Source organism: Epinephelus lanceolatus, chromosome 11, assembly GCF_041903045.1.
Source record: "Epinephelus lanceolatus isolate andai-2023 chromosome 11, ASM4190304v1, whole genome shotgun sequence".
In the NCBI taxonomy this organism is placed as follows: domain Eukaryota; kingdom Metazoa; phylum Chordata; class Actinopteri; order Perciformes; family Serranidae; genus Epinephelus; species Epinephelus lanceolatus.
In genome coordinates, this window is record NC_135744.1 from 33,044,182 (window position 1) to 33,064,294 (window position 20,113).

The 20,113-nt window shown below is 41.6% G+C and overlaps 2 protein-coding genes across 4 annotated transcripts in view; one reads left to right on the forward strand and one right to left on the reverse strand.

Annotated features, from left to right (window-relative positions):
• Positions 1-1,234: 1,234 nt before the first annotated feature.
• Positions 1,235-9,961, forward strand: rbm14a (RNA binding motif protein 14a). Of its 2 annotated transcripts, none has more exons than XM_033643700.2 (8): positions 1,235-1,302; positions 1,987-2,166; positions 3,673-3,857; positions 4,198-4,386; positions 4,482-4,591; positions 4,819-5,100; positions 5,194-5,417; positions 5,673-9,961. In XM_033643700.2, exons 2-8 carry the CDS (start codon positions 2,006-2,008, stop codon positions 6,160-6,162), a joined length of 1,641 nt encoding a protein of 546 aa, XP_033499591.1. In that variant the 5' UTR covers positions 1,235-1,302; positions 1,987-2,005; the 3' UTR covers positions 6,163-9,961. The 2 variants fall into 2 exon arrangements, with proteins under 2 accessions (XP_033499591.1, XP_033499600.1); XM_033643709.2 differs by having other exon boundaries at positions 5,194-5,399.
• A 1,429-nt stretch (positions 9,962-11,390) lies between these two features.
• LOC117267453 (phosphatidylinositol-binding clathrin assembly protein-like) overlaps positions 11,391-20,113 on the reverse strand; it is a 37,294-nt gene continuing 28,571 nt past the window's right edge. For both annotated transcript variants that reach the window (XM_033643386.2, XM_033643378.2), the window contains 4 exons: positions 17,649-17,672; positions 17,099-17,155; positions 16,871-16,990; positions 11,391-14,716 (listed from right to left, as the gene is read on the reverse strand). In XM_033643386.2, coding sequence (XP_033499277.1) covers positions 14,702-14,716; positions 16,871-16,990; positions 17,099-17,155; positions 17,649-17,672 — 216 coding nt within the window. In that variant the 3' untranslated portion in view covers positions 11,391-14,701. The remainder of the gene's footprint in view (positions 14,717-16,870; positions 16,991-17,098; positions 17,156-17,648; positions 17,673-20,113) is intronic.

Genomic DNA, 20,113 nt, shown 5'->3' on the forward strand with positions numbered 1-20,113 from the left:
ATGCTGGTTAGTTGCAAATGGTTAGTTCTCTGCCAAATGGTAAATGAGACATTTGATTAAGTGATTTTGTTCAAATGTTACTATTTTAAGCTCAGATTCGTTTCTGTTTTTTTTCTGAAAGAAGCTTTCTATGATATGTATAAGGACTGTCAGAAATGTGAAAAATCCAATGATAATTTCTGTTTTAACAGTTTCTGGCTACGGTAAATGGTATAATTTTGGCAATTTTAAAAGAAAACATGCCGGTTTAGGCCCTGAATGGACAGGCAGAGGGTACTTGCTGTAGCTCTGGTTGAGGGTGAGAGGCTGTCAGTAAATATTTTGTTGGGCACATGGAAACAGAGATCTGATTGGGTACTTGAGACCCTAACAAAGAGGGTGGATCATGGGGAGTACCACCAGTTGGTCCAGGAGCTTCGCCTCAGTTATGACCGTTTCCAGGCATATTTTAGGATGACTCAGCAGTTTGACAACCTGCTGTCTATCTCGGACTGCATAGCTCTGGGTATCCAGCAACCGCTACTAGTTTCTCCTCCATTGTTTACTAATTGTAAATGTGTTGTCCTGACCACCACAGAAGGCCTGCCTGGACAATTGAAAAAAAAAAAAAAAAACAGCGAAAAAAGAGATGTCCTTTTGAGTTAAAGTTTTTTCAACTCAACGAGTTTAGAGCACTCTGGCAAAAATGGCAGGCACCTGAAGCGCAGAAATATGAGGCTGGTTGCAGCGCAAAATCTGCAAGCAAAAAGCTTCATTCTCATTAAAACCAATTACAGAAAGGTGCCTTGAACAGCTAAAATGCTTTCTGTGTGACCAGGGCCTTGGAGGGCATGTTTTCTTTATAAAACAGCAGTAAAATATATTTAAAATATAACCGTTTAAATTTGTATAACCCTGTCCTGAGCTAAAGTCGCTCTCCAGGCTTCAAAAAATTATTTGACATGGCTCCCTCTTTTTGCACCACCCCTCATAAGTAATGAACAGTCCCTTAAGTACTAAAGGTAACAACACTACAGTGCAGACATTCAAGTCATTTATTCCAACTGTTGCTTAAGTAAAGGATCTGAACACTTCTTCCACCTCTGCTACAATTCAGATGGAAATATTCTGGCAGCCACTAGTTACTTTGCATGTATATGTTGTACATTTTTAAATACGGGACGATCCCTGGACGGGTCCATCTTATGCAAAGCGATGACGGTGCAAACGTGATGAAACTGCGCCCCCCTGGGTGCCACCGCCGCTCAAGAAACCGGAGCCGGATGTGAGGTTTAAAATACAGCAGCTCCAGGACCGCGTTGGGTAAGAAGTCAGAGTAGCGTTACCGTGTTAGCATGAATATAATGCTTTTACTCCCTTTTCGTACTATTTTGTAAACACTATAAGATTACCGATAGTTAATATACTTTACGAGAGCTCACAGCAGTGATGGAGCTCGAGCTCAAACAAAGGCTTTCAGCCACTACGGTTAAAACACCACGTTAGCGCTAGCTTAGCTAGCTAGCTTAGCTAACGTTAGCTACATCGTTAATGTTTGCGCTCAACAAAATGGCCAGTAGTGTCCGTAGGTTTTAGCTAACTGTTGGTCGTGTAATTGATTTTATATTTCTATCATTAAACCAATTGTGTGTCAACGTTGCCGATTGTAGGTCTTTAAACCGGCATTAGCTAGCTTAGCTAACTTAGCAGCTACATAGGCAGCCTCCAACTTAATTGGATCCGTTTTGGCCGCGAAAGTTAGCGGTTTTATTAGCTTAGTTAATATTATCCGACTACTTTACACCCAAACGCTTCTTAACAGATTGTAAATGTAAAGCTTTTTATTCTACATACCACCATCTGGCAGTATCACTTCAGCTGAATAAAATCGACTGCGTTCAGTCACTCGGGAAAGCGCGATTTGTAAGATGAGATTTAATAAATAATCAATCACTGTTATCCAAAGGATCAAACTTAACTAAATGCGTCCTGTTTTCTCTCCAACAGATGCCTGGTTGATACAGAGATGAGTGGTGAGAACGTGAAGTTGTTTGTGGGGAACCTTCCTTTAGATGCGACTCACGACGAGCTGAACAAGCTCTTTGCTCCGTATGGAGAGATCAACACCTGCTCTCTGCTCAGACAGTATGCCTTCGTTACCCTGAAGGGAGAGGGGGCAGCAGACAGGTACTCAAATGTTATTATTAGATATAGTATCAATAGATTACTGTTGAAGAAATTTTCTTGCATATCCTGGGGATACAGCTTGATATGGATATTAAAGTTTATACACACCTATTTATTGATGCCCTTATTTCAACATAGTTTTTGTCATTTTGCTCAATAGGTACCATTATGAGTTGAAAGGGTGGCTAAATGCAGTTATCCAGTCCCTTCAATTGGTTTTGAAAACCTTAAACAAGAATCAACTGTTGCCTGTATGTCAGTGTGTTTTTAAACATAAAATAGACATGTATTCATCCTGACAAAAATGTTGTACCAGTGATGGTCAGTTAAAGTAATAGTTTTATCACTTGCAAAATGTATAGTTTTTGTCATATGGATTACTGTTATTTTATAATGATCTATTTTGTACAAATATGCTGTGAGGGTCTAAGTACAGAGGGATGCCATATGTTGCAAAGCCCTCTGAGACAAATTGTGATGTTTTATCTTGAGCTTTAGAAATAAAATTGAATTGAAAATACTTGTACATATACAGAGTTAAATGTAAAGTTTGGATTAAAATAAATATAGAAACATTTTATAATTTGAAACACAGACAGCTGTAAAGTACAAATGATGGTGCAATGGTGAAAGAAAATGTAGGGCACTAGTTAAATTATCAGCAGTGGTAAAAAAATGCATGTATGTCATATGACAAACTTATTGTGAACAGACTTTACAGAGGGCTGCATCTGTGCTACAGTGTGACACTGCTGTCATCAAGAAATGGCACATAAAGGTGCATCATAAGCATATAGATATGGAATTGACCTTACAAGTTCATGTAGTGTTCGTGAAACACTATTTAGAGTCCTAATATTGTAAAATTTTAATGTCAGATGTGGCCAAGCAACCCTTCTTGCTCAATATAAGAACCCCAAAATATCCACTCTGTAGTTATCCGTGTGCAACTGGAAAAAGCACACCATGTCTGAGGTGTGAAAAAACCTTAACCTAGATTTTGGCACTTTCTCTTGCGTTGTCAAAAGGCAAATACAATTCTGATGGAGAGACGTCTGACAGATGAGATCAAACAAAAGAACAAGAGAAGCTCAAAAAGGTTTAGAGTTTGCATAATATAACTGATCGGCCTGTCGGGATTAGTGCTGCAGTGTCTTAAAAACTTTGAGATACCAAAATAACTTTAAAGGCTTTGATGGGCTGAAAAACGGTTCAAACTGGACCCCTGCAGAATCAAAAACTGTATTGTAAACTAATAAGTTCGTGGAGATTTGGGTTCTTAAGTGGATTTATTGTTTGATGCGTCAAATTTTCAGTGAAATATAAAATCACCTGTAAAATAAAGAGACTGGCTGCATTTGGCTGGTGTTGCTATCTTCTCTTCTATTCTGTAAATTATTTTAATATTTTTTAATATTAACTTAAATGTCTGCAGTATTACCGTTAGATTCATCTGATGTACACCTGATGATGATGCAAAAGTAACTCCTGTTGTAACTCCTACAGGGCCATACGGCATCTTGATGGCAAAGAGTACAGAGGCAGACCCCTGGTGGTCGAGGAGTCGCGTGCACGCCCACCCAACTCCACCAAAGTGTTTGTGGGGAACCTTGCGGCAACATGTTCAGCAGATGACCTGCACGGGCTGTTCTCAACCTTTGGAAGAGTTTTAGACTGTGATAAAGTCAAGGGTGAGTTAGAAGGCCTGTCACTAATACTGATAATACAACACAAATATGTGCAGGGGTTTTCATTAAAATTCTGAGGAAAGATTTTGTAGGAGTTCTGATCTGAATTAAAATAAGCTGGTTTGCACAAACACAGTGTAAGATTTTCTTGTCAGAATGCAATAGTCTGAAGTTTTAATGCAGCACAGTTACATCCAGATGGTTGAGTTTTCAATATTGAAGTGTTAAATATTTGAAGTTAAAAAAGGTCACAATAAAAATTTGGGATGGATGCATTTTCTTGTCAATTCTCATCAATGTTTCATTCTAACACTGATCTCCCTGCCTCCCATATACTCTACAGCCAGATTATGCTCAAATGTTGGCTATGCGTTTGTGCATATGGAGAGGAAGGAGGACGCCCTGGTAGCTATTGACGCACTCAACGGGACCATGTTCAAGGGCCGTCAGTTGGCCGTAGAGCTGTCCAAAGCTCAACCTTTGATCAACCAGATTGCAGGGGCTGGAAATTCCCCCGGTGGTGCAGCAGCAGGTAAAGATGAAGGATCCATTTGTATTGAAGTGTTTGGCATATAATTAATTACATGCTAAAAACAACTCATGTTTTTGGCTCCCTTCTCCTTGCAGGTGGCAGGGAGGGTCTTCTTCCGCGACCTCCTCCATCACTAGAGCATCATCAGAGTCAAGCAGCTGTGCTAGCAGCAGCTGCAGCAGCTGCAGCTGGACTACCCATACAAGTAAGTTAATTCTCTAGCATGGTATCCAGTATCATGGAAATCCTCTAATTTATGACCTCTGAAAACTGAGACAACTGTGGAGAACTGCTCATGAGTTTATAAACTGTGACAGGTATTACTAGACTTGTCTCTATCTGGTCCTTCAGATTTCTCTTACTACTATTGTTCTGTTGTTAAGTATATTGTATTCTCTATTTTTAATGCTGGTATCTCCTCTTTCTTTGCAGGTTCAACAAAGTGTTCATAACTCATTCTACAACACAACATCCTTTGACCCCACCTACGCTGCTTTGAAGGGCATTACAAGTGCTAAAGGTGCAGATGGGGTAATATACGGAGCTCTTGCCAGCCAGGTTTATGGATCCGTTGCTGACCAGGTATACCAAGATATGGCCAATCACACTTCTGCTGCTGCCGTTGCCCCTGAAGAAGTAGAGCCACCAAGCGGACCAGATCCAACAACACTTTTCGAGGCAGCAAGAGCCAAGTTCTTTCAAGAAGGACAGAAGGTCTTTGAACATTTATTTGAGTATAAACATATTATGTCCTTTTCCTGGTTGTACCTTTCTTATTTATATTTTCGGATGTGTTTTGAATGAAAGGTTCTGGCAGAGCAGCAAGCAGGGAGGAAGGCAGCGGCTGCAGACAACGAGCGGGACCGCAGCCCAATCCGAGGAAATCGAGCCCCCCTCCTACCTGACCCTGTTCCGGGTTCCTTTGCTCAGATACGACCCAAGCGCCGCGCCCTGCTGCCGACACCACCTGGAGGACCTGAAGAGCCCCCAGCTGCCACCACCACTCCAGAAGGGTCAGATCCCGTAGCTAGGTACACACAACATTTTGTTACAGGGTGGAAGCAGAATAATAATAAGCATGTTGCTTCCACTTACACATATGATAATAGTTTATTTACATAGCACTGATCTATACACGATTACATTTACATTATCATAGTGTGCTCTACAGAAACAAACAAAAATAAACATCGTTGTGTCCATTTCTCCATGTAAGATATGATTTTTCGACTAACCATTTTTTATTTCTGCTTCACTTCCTTCTTGAACTGTAACCTGCACTCCAGGTCTTACACAGAGTACTACCAGCAAATGCATCAATACCAACAGTATCAACAGTACCAGCAACAGTACCAGTACCTCCAGTATGCCTACACCAATCCCCCTCCTCCTCCGCCACCTCCTCCACCTCCACCAGCCAGTACACAGCCCCAGGCCTCCACCACAGCCACTGCACCCCCAGGGACGTACACAGCGCCCCCAACGTACGCGGCACCGGGAGCTTACGCACCGCCGGGAACATACGACACTTCGGGGAGTTACAACGCCTCATCAGGGAGCTACAATGCTTCATCTGGGAACTACGATGCCTCGTCAGGAAGCTATGACGCATCTGCAGGCTACGGGGCACCAGGAGCATATGATTCATCAGGAGCTTATGCAGCAGCGGGAAGCTACTCCACATCCACACCGTATGAGCAGACACCCGCACACGGGCAACCCATGCCCCAGCGCCATGATTACCCTTACCACACGCCAGAACCCCCTTATCGATAGTCCTATCCCCACATACTCCCTCCACACTGCAGATGTGTGTGTGTGTGCGCGTGTTTGTGTGTGTGCATGTGTATTTACATAAGGGACAGTTTAAAGAGGAAAACCAGAGAGGGAGCAAAGGTTGTAATTCGAATGTAATTCAAATCTGCATCTCCTATTTTCTCCATCGTAACCTAGTCTCTTACTAGCTTGCCTGGGAGTCGACGGCGTTGTGGCTCGGTGAGACGGCTAATATTGAAATGCTGTCAAGAGTTCAGTTTCTGTTTGATGTCATAGACACACAGCTGGTTCCTTGTTGGATGTTAAAGAAGCATAAATGTTTCTTTGGAAAAAGTTGGGCTCAGAGGCCGGGGTAGAATCTCATAGGAGAGGCTTTTTGTTTGTTCTGAATCAAGGTCTTTTACATACTCTGCACAAAATGTGCACCAAAAAGTGGCTCCTGGAAAAACTGTAAAGGAAATAAGCAGTCCAAAATTCATGCATCATCACATGTTTCAAGTAGGGTGCAAAGGGAAATCACTGAGAAATAATTAAATAACAGTTATACTGCATTTAAACAGATGAACCAGCGCCCTGGCAAAAAGAGAATATTATCCATCTGGCTATGTGGCCTCTTTACAAGATGCATCTAACTTGCAGCCTTCTTTTAAATACTTGTCTGTCAGAGATCTGTATTTTTCCATAACTTTAGAAATAAATATCCAAACCCACACACTTGTGTTGGTGTAGAAACACCTTGTGTGGAGTACGTAACAGGCCTCTGAATTCAGCTGCATTGACCCTTTTGTAATGCGCAGTCTGACGGTCAAGGCATTTAACTGCGTGATTGGTAATTTGTTGACTAGAAAGCAGAATTGAAGTGAAATAGATCAGTGGATCAGTGAGGTCGAGAATGTTTAATTGACCCAATTGTCTTATATTTCAGGCTGGTTTCACTGAGCTGACAAGTTCAGTGCTCATTCACACTTTGGGTTATGACATTTATTTTTTGCCCCTCTCAGTTTTCGGTCATGGAAATCTTTGATACGCAAAAAAAAAAAACAAATCAAAAATCAAGTTGCTGAAATTGAAGGTTAGAAGGTCACTTCGATTCTGTTGCAACCCATTACCTCTGGGTGATCTTTTGATTGCATTTTGCCTGCCAGCATTAAAAGTTTTCTAGAGGTACCTGTTGATGTCAGTGTGTGAAGAGTTACTACAGAGTTCATTTGTAGTCTACGCAGGCCTTCTTGTTTCAGTTAGGAGAGTTTGCTTAACTCAAGATGGATATTATCAGCCTGAGTGTGCGTGCTTGAAGTTTCATAGTTACGAGGGATAGCCAAATGTGAATGTGACTTTGCTAACGAAAGGATACAAATACAATCGGATGAAATGCGGAGATTACATTGAAGTATGTGACTTGGATGTTTTCTTGGAGCAGTTTGCTATGATTTACCTTTCTTGTGTTTTCTTGCTTTTAGCCCAGGCTCTGTGTGTTTCAAACTCAGGAGTTAAGTATATCCTGTCAAGAGTTTTTGGATAAATGTCGGTGTTTGCCTCTAAAACGTTAGAACAGAATCTTTGTTGTCATTCATATTTCTTTCTATTTCAGTATTGTGCTGAACTGCGATCAGAACATCCTGTGTGAACAGACATTTTTCTCTAATTTAAAGTAATACTCAGTAGAACCCAGGTTTTTGATATGTTTTCAGACTGAAGCAGAGATGTGTTTGTTTTTTGTCGTTGATTTTGTACATGTGAATATATAAAAGCTGGAAGAACGGCAGCAAGCTTTGTTTGGCCCATTGCGTTAAAAATCTGAGCGTTATTTACACTGAAATATCTAATTGGTTTTGACATTTTGTATTATCAGGTTTTGTTCCAGTCTCATCAGCTGCTGTGGTGCATCTGCTCACATTGAAAACTGTTGGTGATTTAGAGAGAAAGTTGAACCAATTTTCATACCAGGAAATGTACAATTTGGTACTCATGTAAATACATAAAACCTTATTTTAAGATGGAAAAAGTAATGCCAACCAACATTTGGTTGAAGGGTAAGAATATTGACTGTTAATATTAAAAAGCAATGATTGTATTTCTGCCTAAACAGTTGGAGATAGTAAAGTAGGACAGATGTTGTTACGGTTTGTTAAAATAAAAAGATGCAGCCCCAAGCATGACGGTAATCTGTTACAGTCATGCTTGCACAGTGTTATAAGTGGTGAACCATCGTGTCATGTGAGTGTAAACACTAAACGCGCTGTAAGATCAGACTGTGCGTACAATTCGAAGTGCAGATTCTAAAAATGGGAGAAATGGCAGTGATTCACCATTTGAGCTGAGAGCAGGTACAAGTGTTGTTGTTTTTTTTCTTTTCTAAATGCAGTGCAGTGGCGTGTTGCTGATGTGTATAGCGTAGGGTTATTGACTGAGTGGATATGGGGTGACAGTCTCAGTGCTGCAGGTGAACACGAGGGTTGGTTTGGATTTAGTAAAGGCCGCTGATTTTCCCGAGCAGCAGTGAGAAGGGCTGATGACCTTTCCTTCTCCCTCTTCTGATCTCACCAAAATCACACATCTCATTCTGACACTAGGATTACTGGCTTTCTCTGCATTCATATCACACCTAGACGACCCCACACTTCTAGATGTATCTAGATGTATTTTAACTGGGTTCATTGTATTTTACTCATGTAAAACAGGCTACACGTGCAAGTGATACTAATGCACACCTGACTCCACCTGTGTTTTATATGACTTACAGTAGTTGTTCCGTTCGTGATTGTACCACACACTTACCTTATTTCTTACTCGCCACCTGAGTTGGTAGTGCTTTGTTAGGTTTAAGTGACACATTGCCTCTCTAAATTTCCACATTATTCCACCTTCTCCATGTGAACTGTTAGTTGCATGCCTTGTTGTTGCTGCTGCTCCAGCCACCTTCTTCCTCTCGCTGATTATTGCAGCTAGAGTGGGAGGGAGCCAAACTGAGCCCTTGCCCTGGACGTACGCCACACGCAGCTGTAGCGTGGGATGGGGAAAACAGCAGCGTTAGGCCTGAAACTGCTGTGGACGATGGGGTCTCCCCCCACTAAGGTAAACACTCAGACCACACACTCCTGCCCCTCCCCGAAAACACGCGTACACACTCACAGACACCCTCATGCACGCATACAGATACGGCCATATCCATACTTCCTACTCCTTACCTGTCTGCAGGGAGATTTATTTGTCAGGATTTCAGATTTTTGGAAATGGATCTCCTGTCCTTTTTTAACGGGAGATGACCCTTTTTCCTGCTTTTGATTCTCCCTACATTTCTCCCTCAAGCATTCTCTGCTCATACATTCCTGCTCCCAACATACTGACCGCTCACACACAGCAGATTTGGAGGACACGTATACCGTCTCGTAGTCTAGATCTGAACCCTTTCTGAAGCAGGCATGTTGTGTTAGTGCATCCCGTATCTAACAGCCTGTCATTCAAGAGTACCAGGCAATCACAGCCAGAGCTGGACGTGGGACATTTAGGTAGGATGAGTTGTTTTAGTTTATGTAAATGCACCCCTGGGGCCACTTCAGGGTTAAGTGCCTTGCGTAAGAGCACATCGGTAGGCCCTTCATTTCAGCGTTGAATAACCTGGCTCAGGATCGGTTGCTGGTTCGACGCTCGACTCCCCTTCTCCCCTAAAACGATTTTTGATGCCACATTCAACTTGTATGAATGACCATGAACACAAATATTATCATTTTGTTTTAAATTACATTTTGTCCTCTGTTCTTTGAAATGTTTAATTATCAATAAATGAATTTGAACTGAACTGCTGCTTCTTTGTGTGAATATTGATCATCAATCAGTGCGTTGGTACCAGCTAATCAATATATATTTCCTACTTTTAAAGTGTTTGTGGAGGAGTCACCAAATAACTTTAAGAGCTCAGCATCAGATGACGTTTTATTCCATTTTCTTCCAAAAACATCAACCTATGCTTCTCAAAAAAAAAAAAAAAAAAACCCAATAATTTGACAACAATCCAAACCTGTTGATAATTCACTTTGATTTACAAAAAAAGAAAATGAGAAGAAATCAAAGGTATGGAACCTCACTCCCTGCTAACGAAGACGTTTTCATGGACACTGCTGAGTTTCATGCCCTCAACAACAACGAACAGTTTACAGATGGACACTAGAGTACTGAATGGGTGTAGTGAAAGCAGTATACACAATACTGAGGGTATACTGAGGTAATATGGTGAGTAGGCCTATGTACCTAAATGGACAAAGGATGGAGCGTGAAACTGCATAGACATCATGAGCCTGTCACTGGCATAACGCCATGGAAATGCAGTTTCTGCTCTGATAACGCGCAAGTCTGGTTTCCAGCAGCCAGATTAGTCTGTGAAGTAGCTTCAGTGATGACTGCAAAGATCTAGTTTTTAGGGATCCCTGTCGAGTATCTGCAGACACATAAGTCAGTAGATAATGGTCTTGGGAGTCTTGCATTGTGGAAAATACTACAAGCAACCCACTGAGATTCACCTCCTGTCCTTTTTGTAAAGTTAGAGTGCAGGTAGAAGTGTGCGCTGACAACTTACGTAAATACTGGGATGGAAAACTCCTTTTCTAGTCTTTAAATAGACTTGTATGGAAAGGAAGGACAAACTGAATGTAAGAGAGAAAAATACTTTTTCTAACAGACTCACCTGTTGAGGCAGGTTTTCTCTAAGTCTGAGAAACTTGGATGAGGATCTTTAGGAAATCCAACCCCAGACTGAATACTACAACTTCTAGTTTGCCTTGCAGGGGAGAGGGAAATTGAGGATAGATAACTGTGTTATAAAAAATAAAGCTTAAAGAGACTTGACTGACTGACAGATGAATTTTGTCTGAAATTTTTACCCATCTGCACTTAAACAGGAGGGTTGAAAACTTGGTCACTGATCTCTAAACCCATGTCCAGGTCTGCACACTTTCTGGGCCTGGTTTGCTGAAATTGTTTCAAAATATAAGTTGAAGGTTCTGGTGAATCCAAGCCTGGTTTCAGGAAACCAGTCTGTGCTTTAAGAGGATGACTGGGAAAGAATAAGTCCAGTTGATGGCAACAGACAGGACAAGACTGGGCAAACACGTTAAAAACACCACACAATGTTGACCAGACCAAACACATATTACAGTACTTTGACTTTCATTCGCAACCTCCCATGATGCTGCTGGCATAGTATGAAAAAGGAGCGAGCATTCAAACACACGTATTGAAAATAGCAACGCTTTAATAAAGAGCGATTTTACAAGACTGCAATGTCTAGCTAGCTAGGTGATAACTGGCATTGACATCCATGGTGTTTTACAAAGATGCAGTTGTGGTAACTGAGTTTGAAGTTTGATGGGTTACTTGCAAGTTGCATTTCTGCATGCGAGGCGGCCTTCAAACAGTTACGGACCCTACATTGTAAAACAGTTGATTATGAATGTCAATGAACGTTCATGTCAAGAGGTAAGTAAAAAATCTCATGGAGAAATTTCCTTAACGTTTTCCAAACACACCGGTAAGTGAGAGTTCACACAATGGTCATGCTTTTACCGGGCACACAAGCCAATAAAAAGACAACACTTAATCATGCAAAAAAAGACAGTTTCTTTGTCTCTAAAAAATAAAAGAACAAAAAAAATCCTTTTGAGTTCTGATATCATCCATCCGTAGTGACCTTGAATAAGAAGAAGCTGCGCTTTGATGATGACTTTGGTGCAAAAAAATGTTCCTGTTTCGAAGAGGACAGACCCTGTCCTGTCCACTTCCTCGATGAAGACACTCTTGGTATAGACCAGTTGTGATAGTTTACCCTTGACCCACCCCCACAAACCCCACCCCCTTCCTCCTCGAGATGGACACAAACATCACAAACATCAAACCCACCCACCCATCCCTGGATGATGACACCTTCAAAATACAACCATTCAAACACAGATACAGCAATAAATTGTCCCACGTACAGTACGTCATCCAATGGGGCTTCGATCACTTTACAGAGAGAGCACGTCTAAAAACACATGAACGGCATTACCTATATACAGAGGACACAGTAACAGTCAGAGGTTGGCCCAGGATGGATTGAGCTGCGTCGTGGGAGTGAAGCGCACAATGAAAAGAGCATTCAGCTGACGGAGAAAGACAAACCACCGGGACGAGGAGTAATGGAGAGTGAAACAACAATTTTTCCAAAGGAGATAATCCAAATGTCAGCTGGCCTCTTGTTGAGAAACCTCAGAGAATATCTGCCTGCTTGGTGACGGTTTCTAACACTGAAGTCTCTGCTGGTAGTAGAGTCGTAGCTGCGGGGGGAGATTGGGTTTTTGCGTAGCCAGCAGTTACAGTTCAAGGTTGAATCATATCGCCACCATACAGTCGCAATTCTCTGATGATTTTCTGAGGAATCATGAGCGTGTGCAGCTCCAGCTGTCTGGAGAGGTTCGCCTCGGATTCACTTGGAGATTCCAGGTCCGATGACTTTGGGGCTTTTTTTCCTGTTTTTGCGTTTTTCAGCAGATGAGTTATCCTTGGAGCCACCTTAATTTTGATGTTGGGTTGTACAGACTGAGACACGGTCACAATAACACTCAACTGCTAAGTTAGTACACGCTACCAGCTCACTAGAGACCTTTCATCTCTAACTGAGGAACATGACCCTGTTTATCTCTATGGGAAGGCATGTGCACACAAACACACATACAGTACATGTACATAGAACAGACACAATCAATAGAAAACGACTTCATCCCCAATCAATTATTGCCCCTTTCAACTGTACATCCCAGCAATGATTTTAGGTTTTGTGCAGCAGAGCGTTGTCCCCTCTTCGAAGGTTTGTGCTATATATATTTATATATATATATCGTCTGTCTGTAGCTTGACCTTGGATCTGCCAGAAAAGCCACATTAACATTTAACGTCTCATTAAAGCCCCCCATCTCTGGCTGTCTGAATTAATCTGCATGTCGTCACTGCAGGCATTACTAGGGTCATGATCAACAGACATTACCCTCAGTCGCTTTACGACGGTCTGGTCCTCATTTGACTCCTCCAGCTGACCTTTAGCTGTCCTGTCCGTAAATGTTAGCACTACATTAGCGAACCCCTTTCTGTGGTAGCAGTGCCTTTAACTCCTCTAAGTCGAGGTGAGACATCTGCCGCGGTAATTACCTTCATCCAGTTTTTCTGGAGTGCAAAGGACTTCACAGGGGGCTCGTGTCGGACAGGACTAATGCTCAGGGCAGGGAGGAAATCACACAGTTGGGAGTTAGACCATTTCTGATTGGCAAAACTGAGAATCACGTCCTTGCTAATATCCACTTGCCTCTCTATCTGGCTCTCAGTGCATTTTTCACTACTTTTTAGAGCAGTACGGGTATAACAGAAGAGATTAGAAAACAATAAAACAGCATTCTGTACAGAAACCTGATGTGGACACACGACAACACTACAAACAGCTTTCTAAACAGCCTACAGATGGGTGGAAAAGACAGTAACGAGATTGCATGATATTGCACAGCTGTAGAGGAGGAAAACAAAAAGGAACAAAATACACAGTGTGTACAGCACGACCCCAAATAGCAAAGTTAGTGTACGAGGTTTGTTTACATCCAAATGCGATGCCTGGGTCTGGCTCAGTGCTTTCATCAGTTAGTTCCAGTGCAGTAACACATTGGTACCTGGCAACACAGTAATGACATCAGGTACCAAAAGAGAAACACGTAAAGTAAAGTACACACCCTACACAGCCACGTCCATCCACACACACGCACACGCACACACACACACGCACACACCTGCAAATTATCGTTCCACGCCGGATTTTTGATGTGAAGTTGGCAATTAAGAACAAATGGAGCTCATAAAAAGACTCAAACGATAATGTCGATGCAGCACACTGAAATGTAGAAAAAGGGACACACGCATTCACACACTTCTGACATCAGGTGATGGATGACACGCAAACCAGGAACCAGTCTGAATAAGACGCTAAAATCACCTACACAGACATACACCCTTGGCAAAGTTCACATTGAGTAAAGTGCCAGCAAACAATCCAATCAGAGAAAGAGACGCGTGTCCTCCGAGTTTGAAGTGGGCAAGTTTTTATACAGGAAATTATCAGGATGAGGAGGTTGGGAAGTGGCAGTAGAGCTTCTGCACTTCCTCAGAGCTGTCATCACAGGTCATAATCGCCGTTTGAATTGGCGAATCAAACAGAGGATGAGTGGGGTTGATGCAGAGCCTCTGGTGCTCCATTCAAAGACAGAGAGATCAGTAGCCACATGGAGAGAGGAGAGGAGATTAGAGGGTGAGGCGACATGGAAACAGACATCAGCATTTCATCTTTCATCCGTCCTCTGGTCCTCTCCCCTCTTTCCTCTCCCCTCCCTTTTTCCTCTCTGTCTTCCTCTTTCTTCCTCCGGCACTGGATTTGGTTCTGGATTTGTTTTCTTCGACTCTTTCTCTCTCTCCATCTCTTTCCTCTCGCCTTCTCTCTCACGGCTTTGCTGCCATGGTTACAACATCATCCCTACATGAAGTGCATCTGCAGAGGACGGGGGGAGAATGGAGAGTAATTTAGTTCGACAAAACACCTCATCAAGTGTTCAGGCATCTACTGACAAGCATATTACCTGCCGCAGTGGCAGGAAAACAGCTTCTCAGGGGTGCGAGTGCTCAGCAGGCAATTATATTACTCTGTTATGTTTTGAATAATTGGTCAAAATATGCTTGTTTGTGCTCCTGAGAGGCTCGTGACAGACCAACTGATGATTACTGCCTGAGTAAAACACTTTCTTCACACTTGCTGGTCATTTATCTGACAGCATGATTCATCCTTCTTGTCTGAGGGTCAACAGCTTATCAGTCATCAAGAATAGCTCTGAATGAGTGCATCAGTTATTTCAGAGGACTTGCAGACAGGAGGCAGACATACAGGTAAAGGCATCCTTGGTTGTTTTTATGCCGTTATAGTTACGTATGAATTCAGGATGTCCTACTTTTATTTAGTCCACCCATTCTTTTAATGTGCCTTGTCTACTTCTGCTTCAGTTAGGAATTTCCTGCTTGCCAGAAAAGTGTTCAGTAGCCCCCAGATAACTGGCTATAGCTCCAGAGCTACTACTTTAAAGGGACAGTTCCCCCCAAAATCAAAAAGATATATTTTCCCTCTTACTGGTAGTACTGTTTATCTGTCTAGATTGTTTTGGTGTGAGTTGCAGAGTGTTGGAGATATCGGCTTTAGAGATGTTTGCCTTCTATTGAATAGTATGGAACTAGATGGAACTCTGCTTGTGGTGCTCAAAGCGCAAAAACCCCCACGAAAGAATAATTTGAAAAACTCAACAGCAATGTCTCAGAAATCATGCCCTGGTTACTCATGATAATCCACAGACCTTGATGTGAGCAGTTAAGAACTATTTTCTTTCCACACCTGCCAACCTTATCACCCCACAGAAGGAAGCGTGCATCTACTCATGGCTGAGAAGCTTGTGACAGCGGGAGATTTAAACATTAATGGAGTCCAAGCGGCTGAGCTGTAATTTTAGCTAGTTCAGTGGTGCTAGGTGAGCTAGCAGTAGATGAACGCTTCCTTCTGTGCAGTGATCCGATTGGCGGGTGTACTTCAATAGACAGAAAATAGTTCCTACATGAAACTGCTCACAACAAGGTCTGTGGATTATCTTGAGTAACTCAGTCATGATTTCTGGAAAGAGACATAGTTTTGGCACTTTGAGCCCCACAAGCCAAGTGCTATCTAGTTTCATTATATTGGAGAAAAGACAGACATCTCTATGGGTGATATCTCCAACACTAGTCAACTCACACCAAAACAATCTAGACTGATGAATGGCACTACGATTAAGAGGAAAAATATGTACTATTGATTTTGGTGTGAACTATTCCTTTAAAGTACACACTCCAAAGCAAAAAAGTGAGCAGCCCCACCATTCAATCCGATTTAAATTTGGATTGTTTCCCTCACACCCTTCCTCATTGTCTCCTAAACATGTCTACATTTATTGAAAGATAAATTTTGATGTCCACAGAGATATCTGAAAGTATTTGCCAGACAAGTGCCTTGTGTTTATGTATGCAAGTAGCCTAAATGAAAAGAGTTTCTGTAATAACACAGCTCTATAATTTGCCATGAATGTTTGGATTGAAGAAAAAGACACACAACTTAAGAAAAAAGCAGCATTTAAAAGGCAGAATATTAAGAAAATAGTTCAGCAGTTTGGAAAATGTGCTTATTTGCTTTCCTGCTGAGGGTTACACGAGAAGATTGATACCACAATATGAAGCTACAGCCAGTTAAATGTTGGCGAAGAGTCTCAGTCATCCAGGTCATGGTAATCTTCAGTGACTCTGTAAGTGTTCACACCCACACAGAGTCTAAAGCCTGTGACTCCACACCAGTCAATTAGAACTGAAGACGCCTCTTGGATAAGAGGTGAAACATCTTGAAGACACTCAAGCAAGTCCAGTTGCCTACGATATAGCACTTAAGATTAGAGCTAGTTATCTTAGCTTAGCATAAAGCAGTCTTACAGCATATTGAATAGACAAATATCAGAGTGGTATCAATCTGCTCATCCAACTCTCAGCATGAAAGCAAATGGCCATAGTTCCCAAAAAGTCAGATTCCTTTAACAACAATATGTGGCATATGCATTGTAGTGTGGTGTGTGTGTGTTACCTGTGTCCCCGGGATGGGTCCAAAGGGATTGGTGGGTCTCAGGACAGGCTGGTTGTACATGACAGGCTGTGGGGGCATCATGGGAACGCCCCCCATCTGATGACTCATCTGAGGAGGGAGCTGCTCAGAGGACAGGTGGGAGAAACAAATATTTCAGATTCAGAGTAGATTAATGTCAGCAGAGTATGAATGTATGAATGTATCACTGAGATTAAAGCTGCTCTTTACCATTCCATACACAGGCACTTGGGGTGTCGTCATAGGAAAAGCCACTGGTGCGGGAGCCTGTACGGAGAGAAAGAGAGAAACACAATACACGACTCTCAGGCTGAGCTGCAGTCGTAATCTTGACCTGAAAGTTGATAACAAACCTAATCCTGATGCTGTCAGCCTCATGTCTAACCTGTCACAGATGTCCCCCCAAGCAAAGACAGGAATGTTTTGACATTCTTTAACATTTGCATTTGTTTGTGTATAGCTAATCCTGAGCAACAAAAAGACATGCAACGTTTAACAAAGTAGAATTGAGGTAGCAGATTGGCAGCCTGTAATAACCACAAGGGATGCAACAACAATGCCGAGGCAGTACAATAAGCAAAAGAATTCCCTCTTCCTCTGATAATTCGTGTATCGTCAACAATACAAACAGCCTAATAATAAAAGTGCCACAAGAATAGATTTTAAAAAAGCAAAGCAGAGAGGTTTTTGGAGGATGTCGGGATGAAATCAGGTGCACGCAGAGGAGTGAGGGGGAGGTGAAGTAAAGAAAAGTACTTACATAGCCAGTATAGATCATCCCATTCTGTGGAGAGTTACAGAAAAGAGGGTTACAACAATAAACGTCATGCTTGGGCCTTTTCTTTAAATGAGCAGAGGAGATAAACCAGACCTTTGCCCATTCCTCATGTTCAAATCACTTCTACTTTCTATTCACGGCGTGCCACCCGCTTTCCAAGCCATTTGCTGAATAAATGAGCGGTTTGAGTCGAGAGGTCAATCAGTCGAAAATTAGAAGATGAAACCAGATTGAATGGAAGAGACGCGTGGATAATTAGAGTGGAGCACAAAGGACAGACGCACATTTGGGAGCTCCTTCAAAAAGCCCTGAATGCAGCAGAAAGTTACATTTGGCCAACAGGTACATTTAATGAGTTTCATTCCAGAGTGAGATATCAGACTATTAGGAAAAACTGACTTCACTGACAGAATGATGGATGGCACCAAATTAATACACAATACAATGCTCCTTTAAAAAGATATCTACAAGAGCAGTGCAGCAGTGCTTCCCTGACAAAAAGGCCACATTTACAGACTTGACCCTTCATAATATAGAGACTTAAATGTCAGGCTGATTTTGTTTTTAATTTTCTATAGTTGTTTTGTAACTGCCATGGATGTTTTACTGAAAGAGACAATCAGGCACAGGTCCAGGGGCCGCCATGACCCTCGCCTGCAAAGTGTCACTTCAATTAACACATATTGACCGGAAAAACACTCCAAAATGACCTCAAAGAAACACTAAATAACCAAAAAATATACAAACTGACCACAAAGAGACACAAAAAGAATATGCCAAGAGACACAAAATGACCACAAAACACACAAAATGACCTCAAAGAGACACAAACCATCTACCAAGAGACACAAAATGACAGAGAAATACACAAAGTGATCACAAAGAAGCACAAAAAGAATATGCAAAGAGACACAAAAAGACCAACAGCTATGCAAAATGATCTCAAAGAGACACAAAACCATGTACCAAGAGACACAAAAATGACCAAAAAAATACAAATTGACCACAGGCACAAAATACCATAAAGAGACACAAAATGTCACCAAAAAAAACACAAAATGAACTCAATGAGACACAAAACATCTACTAAGAGACACAAAATGACTGAAAAATACATAAAATGACCAAAAAAGGCACAAAAAGAATATGCCAACAGACACAAAATGACCATGAAGAGACACAAAATGACCGAGAAACACACAAAATGACCACAAAGAGGCAAAAAAAGAATATGCAAAGAGACACAAAAGGACCAAAAAACACACACAATGATCTCAAAGTGACACAAAACATCTACACAATGACACAAAGCGACCGGAAAATACACAAAATGACCGGAAAGAGACACTGAACAACCAAAAAAATACACAAAATGACCTCAAAGAGAAACATAGTGACTACAAAGGGACCATTTTTTGTTAAGTAGACAAAATGACTGAAAAGAGACCTAGAAAGACCATGAAGAGACACAAAACAAACAAAAAAAAAAACCCTAAAATTAACTCAAAGAGACACAAAACAGCTACAAATGGACACAGAAAAAGAAAACACAAAGGAGACTTTAAAGGGGCCCATTGTCTCATTGCAGGAAAACATGCTGACTTTTGTAGATTAAAATATCATGTAATGAAACTCACTACACAGAGGGGTTTTTTTTCTCCTCCTAATGATACATTTCGGTACTAGTTGGTAATAATCAGTTGATAATGTAGAATATATCTTTACTGTCCAACGGGGGGAAATTTGTCTTCGGCCCACCAAACACAAGAAACAACAGCAGACAAACAATTTGAAAAACAAACATATAGACAAGGTCATATTCATGTTAAAAACAGTTCATGTGAGTGTCTGTCTGTGGCTTAAATCTCAGTCACTTTGTTGAGTTAAGAATATTGATGGCATTCGGGTTGAAGGACTTCTTAAATACATTTTTGGTTGCCAAAGTGAATCTGTAGCGCTTCCCGGAGCTCAAGAGCTCAAAGTGGCTGAAGAGAGGATGGGCGCTATCTGCCAGGATACTCCTCACTTTCTTGCTCATACTTGAAAAAAAAGTTTAGTCAAGGGCTTTTGGGCTTTGCTAACTATTTTGCTTGCCATTGATACAATCCTAGGAGGTTTATTCTCAGATCTACAGTTCGGTGATTGTACCGGGAAGGAAGGTGGAACTTCCAGTTCTAAAATCTACTGACTAACACAGAAGCCACTCAGTTTCTTGTGAGGATAGAGTCACTGTGAGCACCTCTTGAAAATATACTTATTTTCAAAGAAGCTCACTTTGGAGTCCAGAACTGTACCGAGGTTTTAAAGCTTTCCACAGTTTCAACATGTTGGTCACCAAGTGAAACTGGCTCTGTTTTAAGATCTTGTTTCTGCACATAATTCATTATTTCGTCCTGGTCCAATTAATTTCTAGCTGGCGAATGGGACACCATATTTGAAGGGCCTCG

Coding starts and splice junctions, on each gene's coding strand:
- rbm14a (XM_033643700.2), top strand. CDS start 2,006: ATGAGTGGTGAGAACGTGAAGTTGTTTGTGGGGAACCTTCCTTTAGAT. Junction 4,387..4,481: donor CCCCGGTGGTGCAGCAGCAG/GTAAAGATGAAG, acceptor TTCTCCTTGCAG/GTGGCAGGGAGGGTCTTCTT. Junction 4,592..4,818: donor CAGCTGGACTACCCATACAA/GTAAGTTAATTC, acceptor CTTTCTTTGCAG/GTTCAACAAAGTGTTCATAA.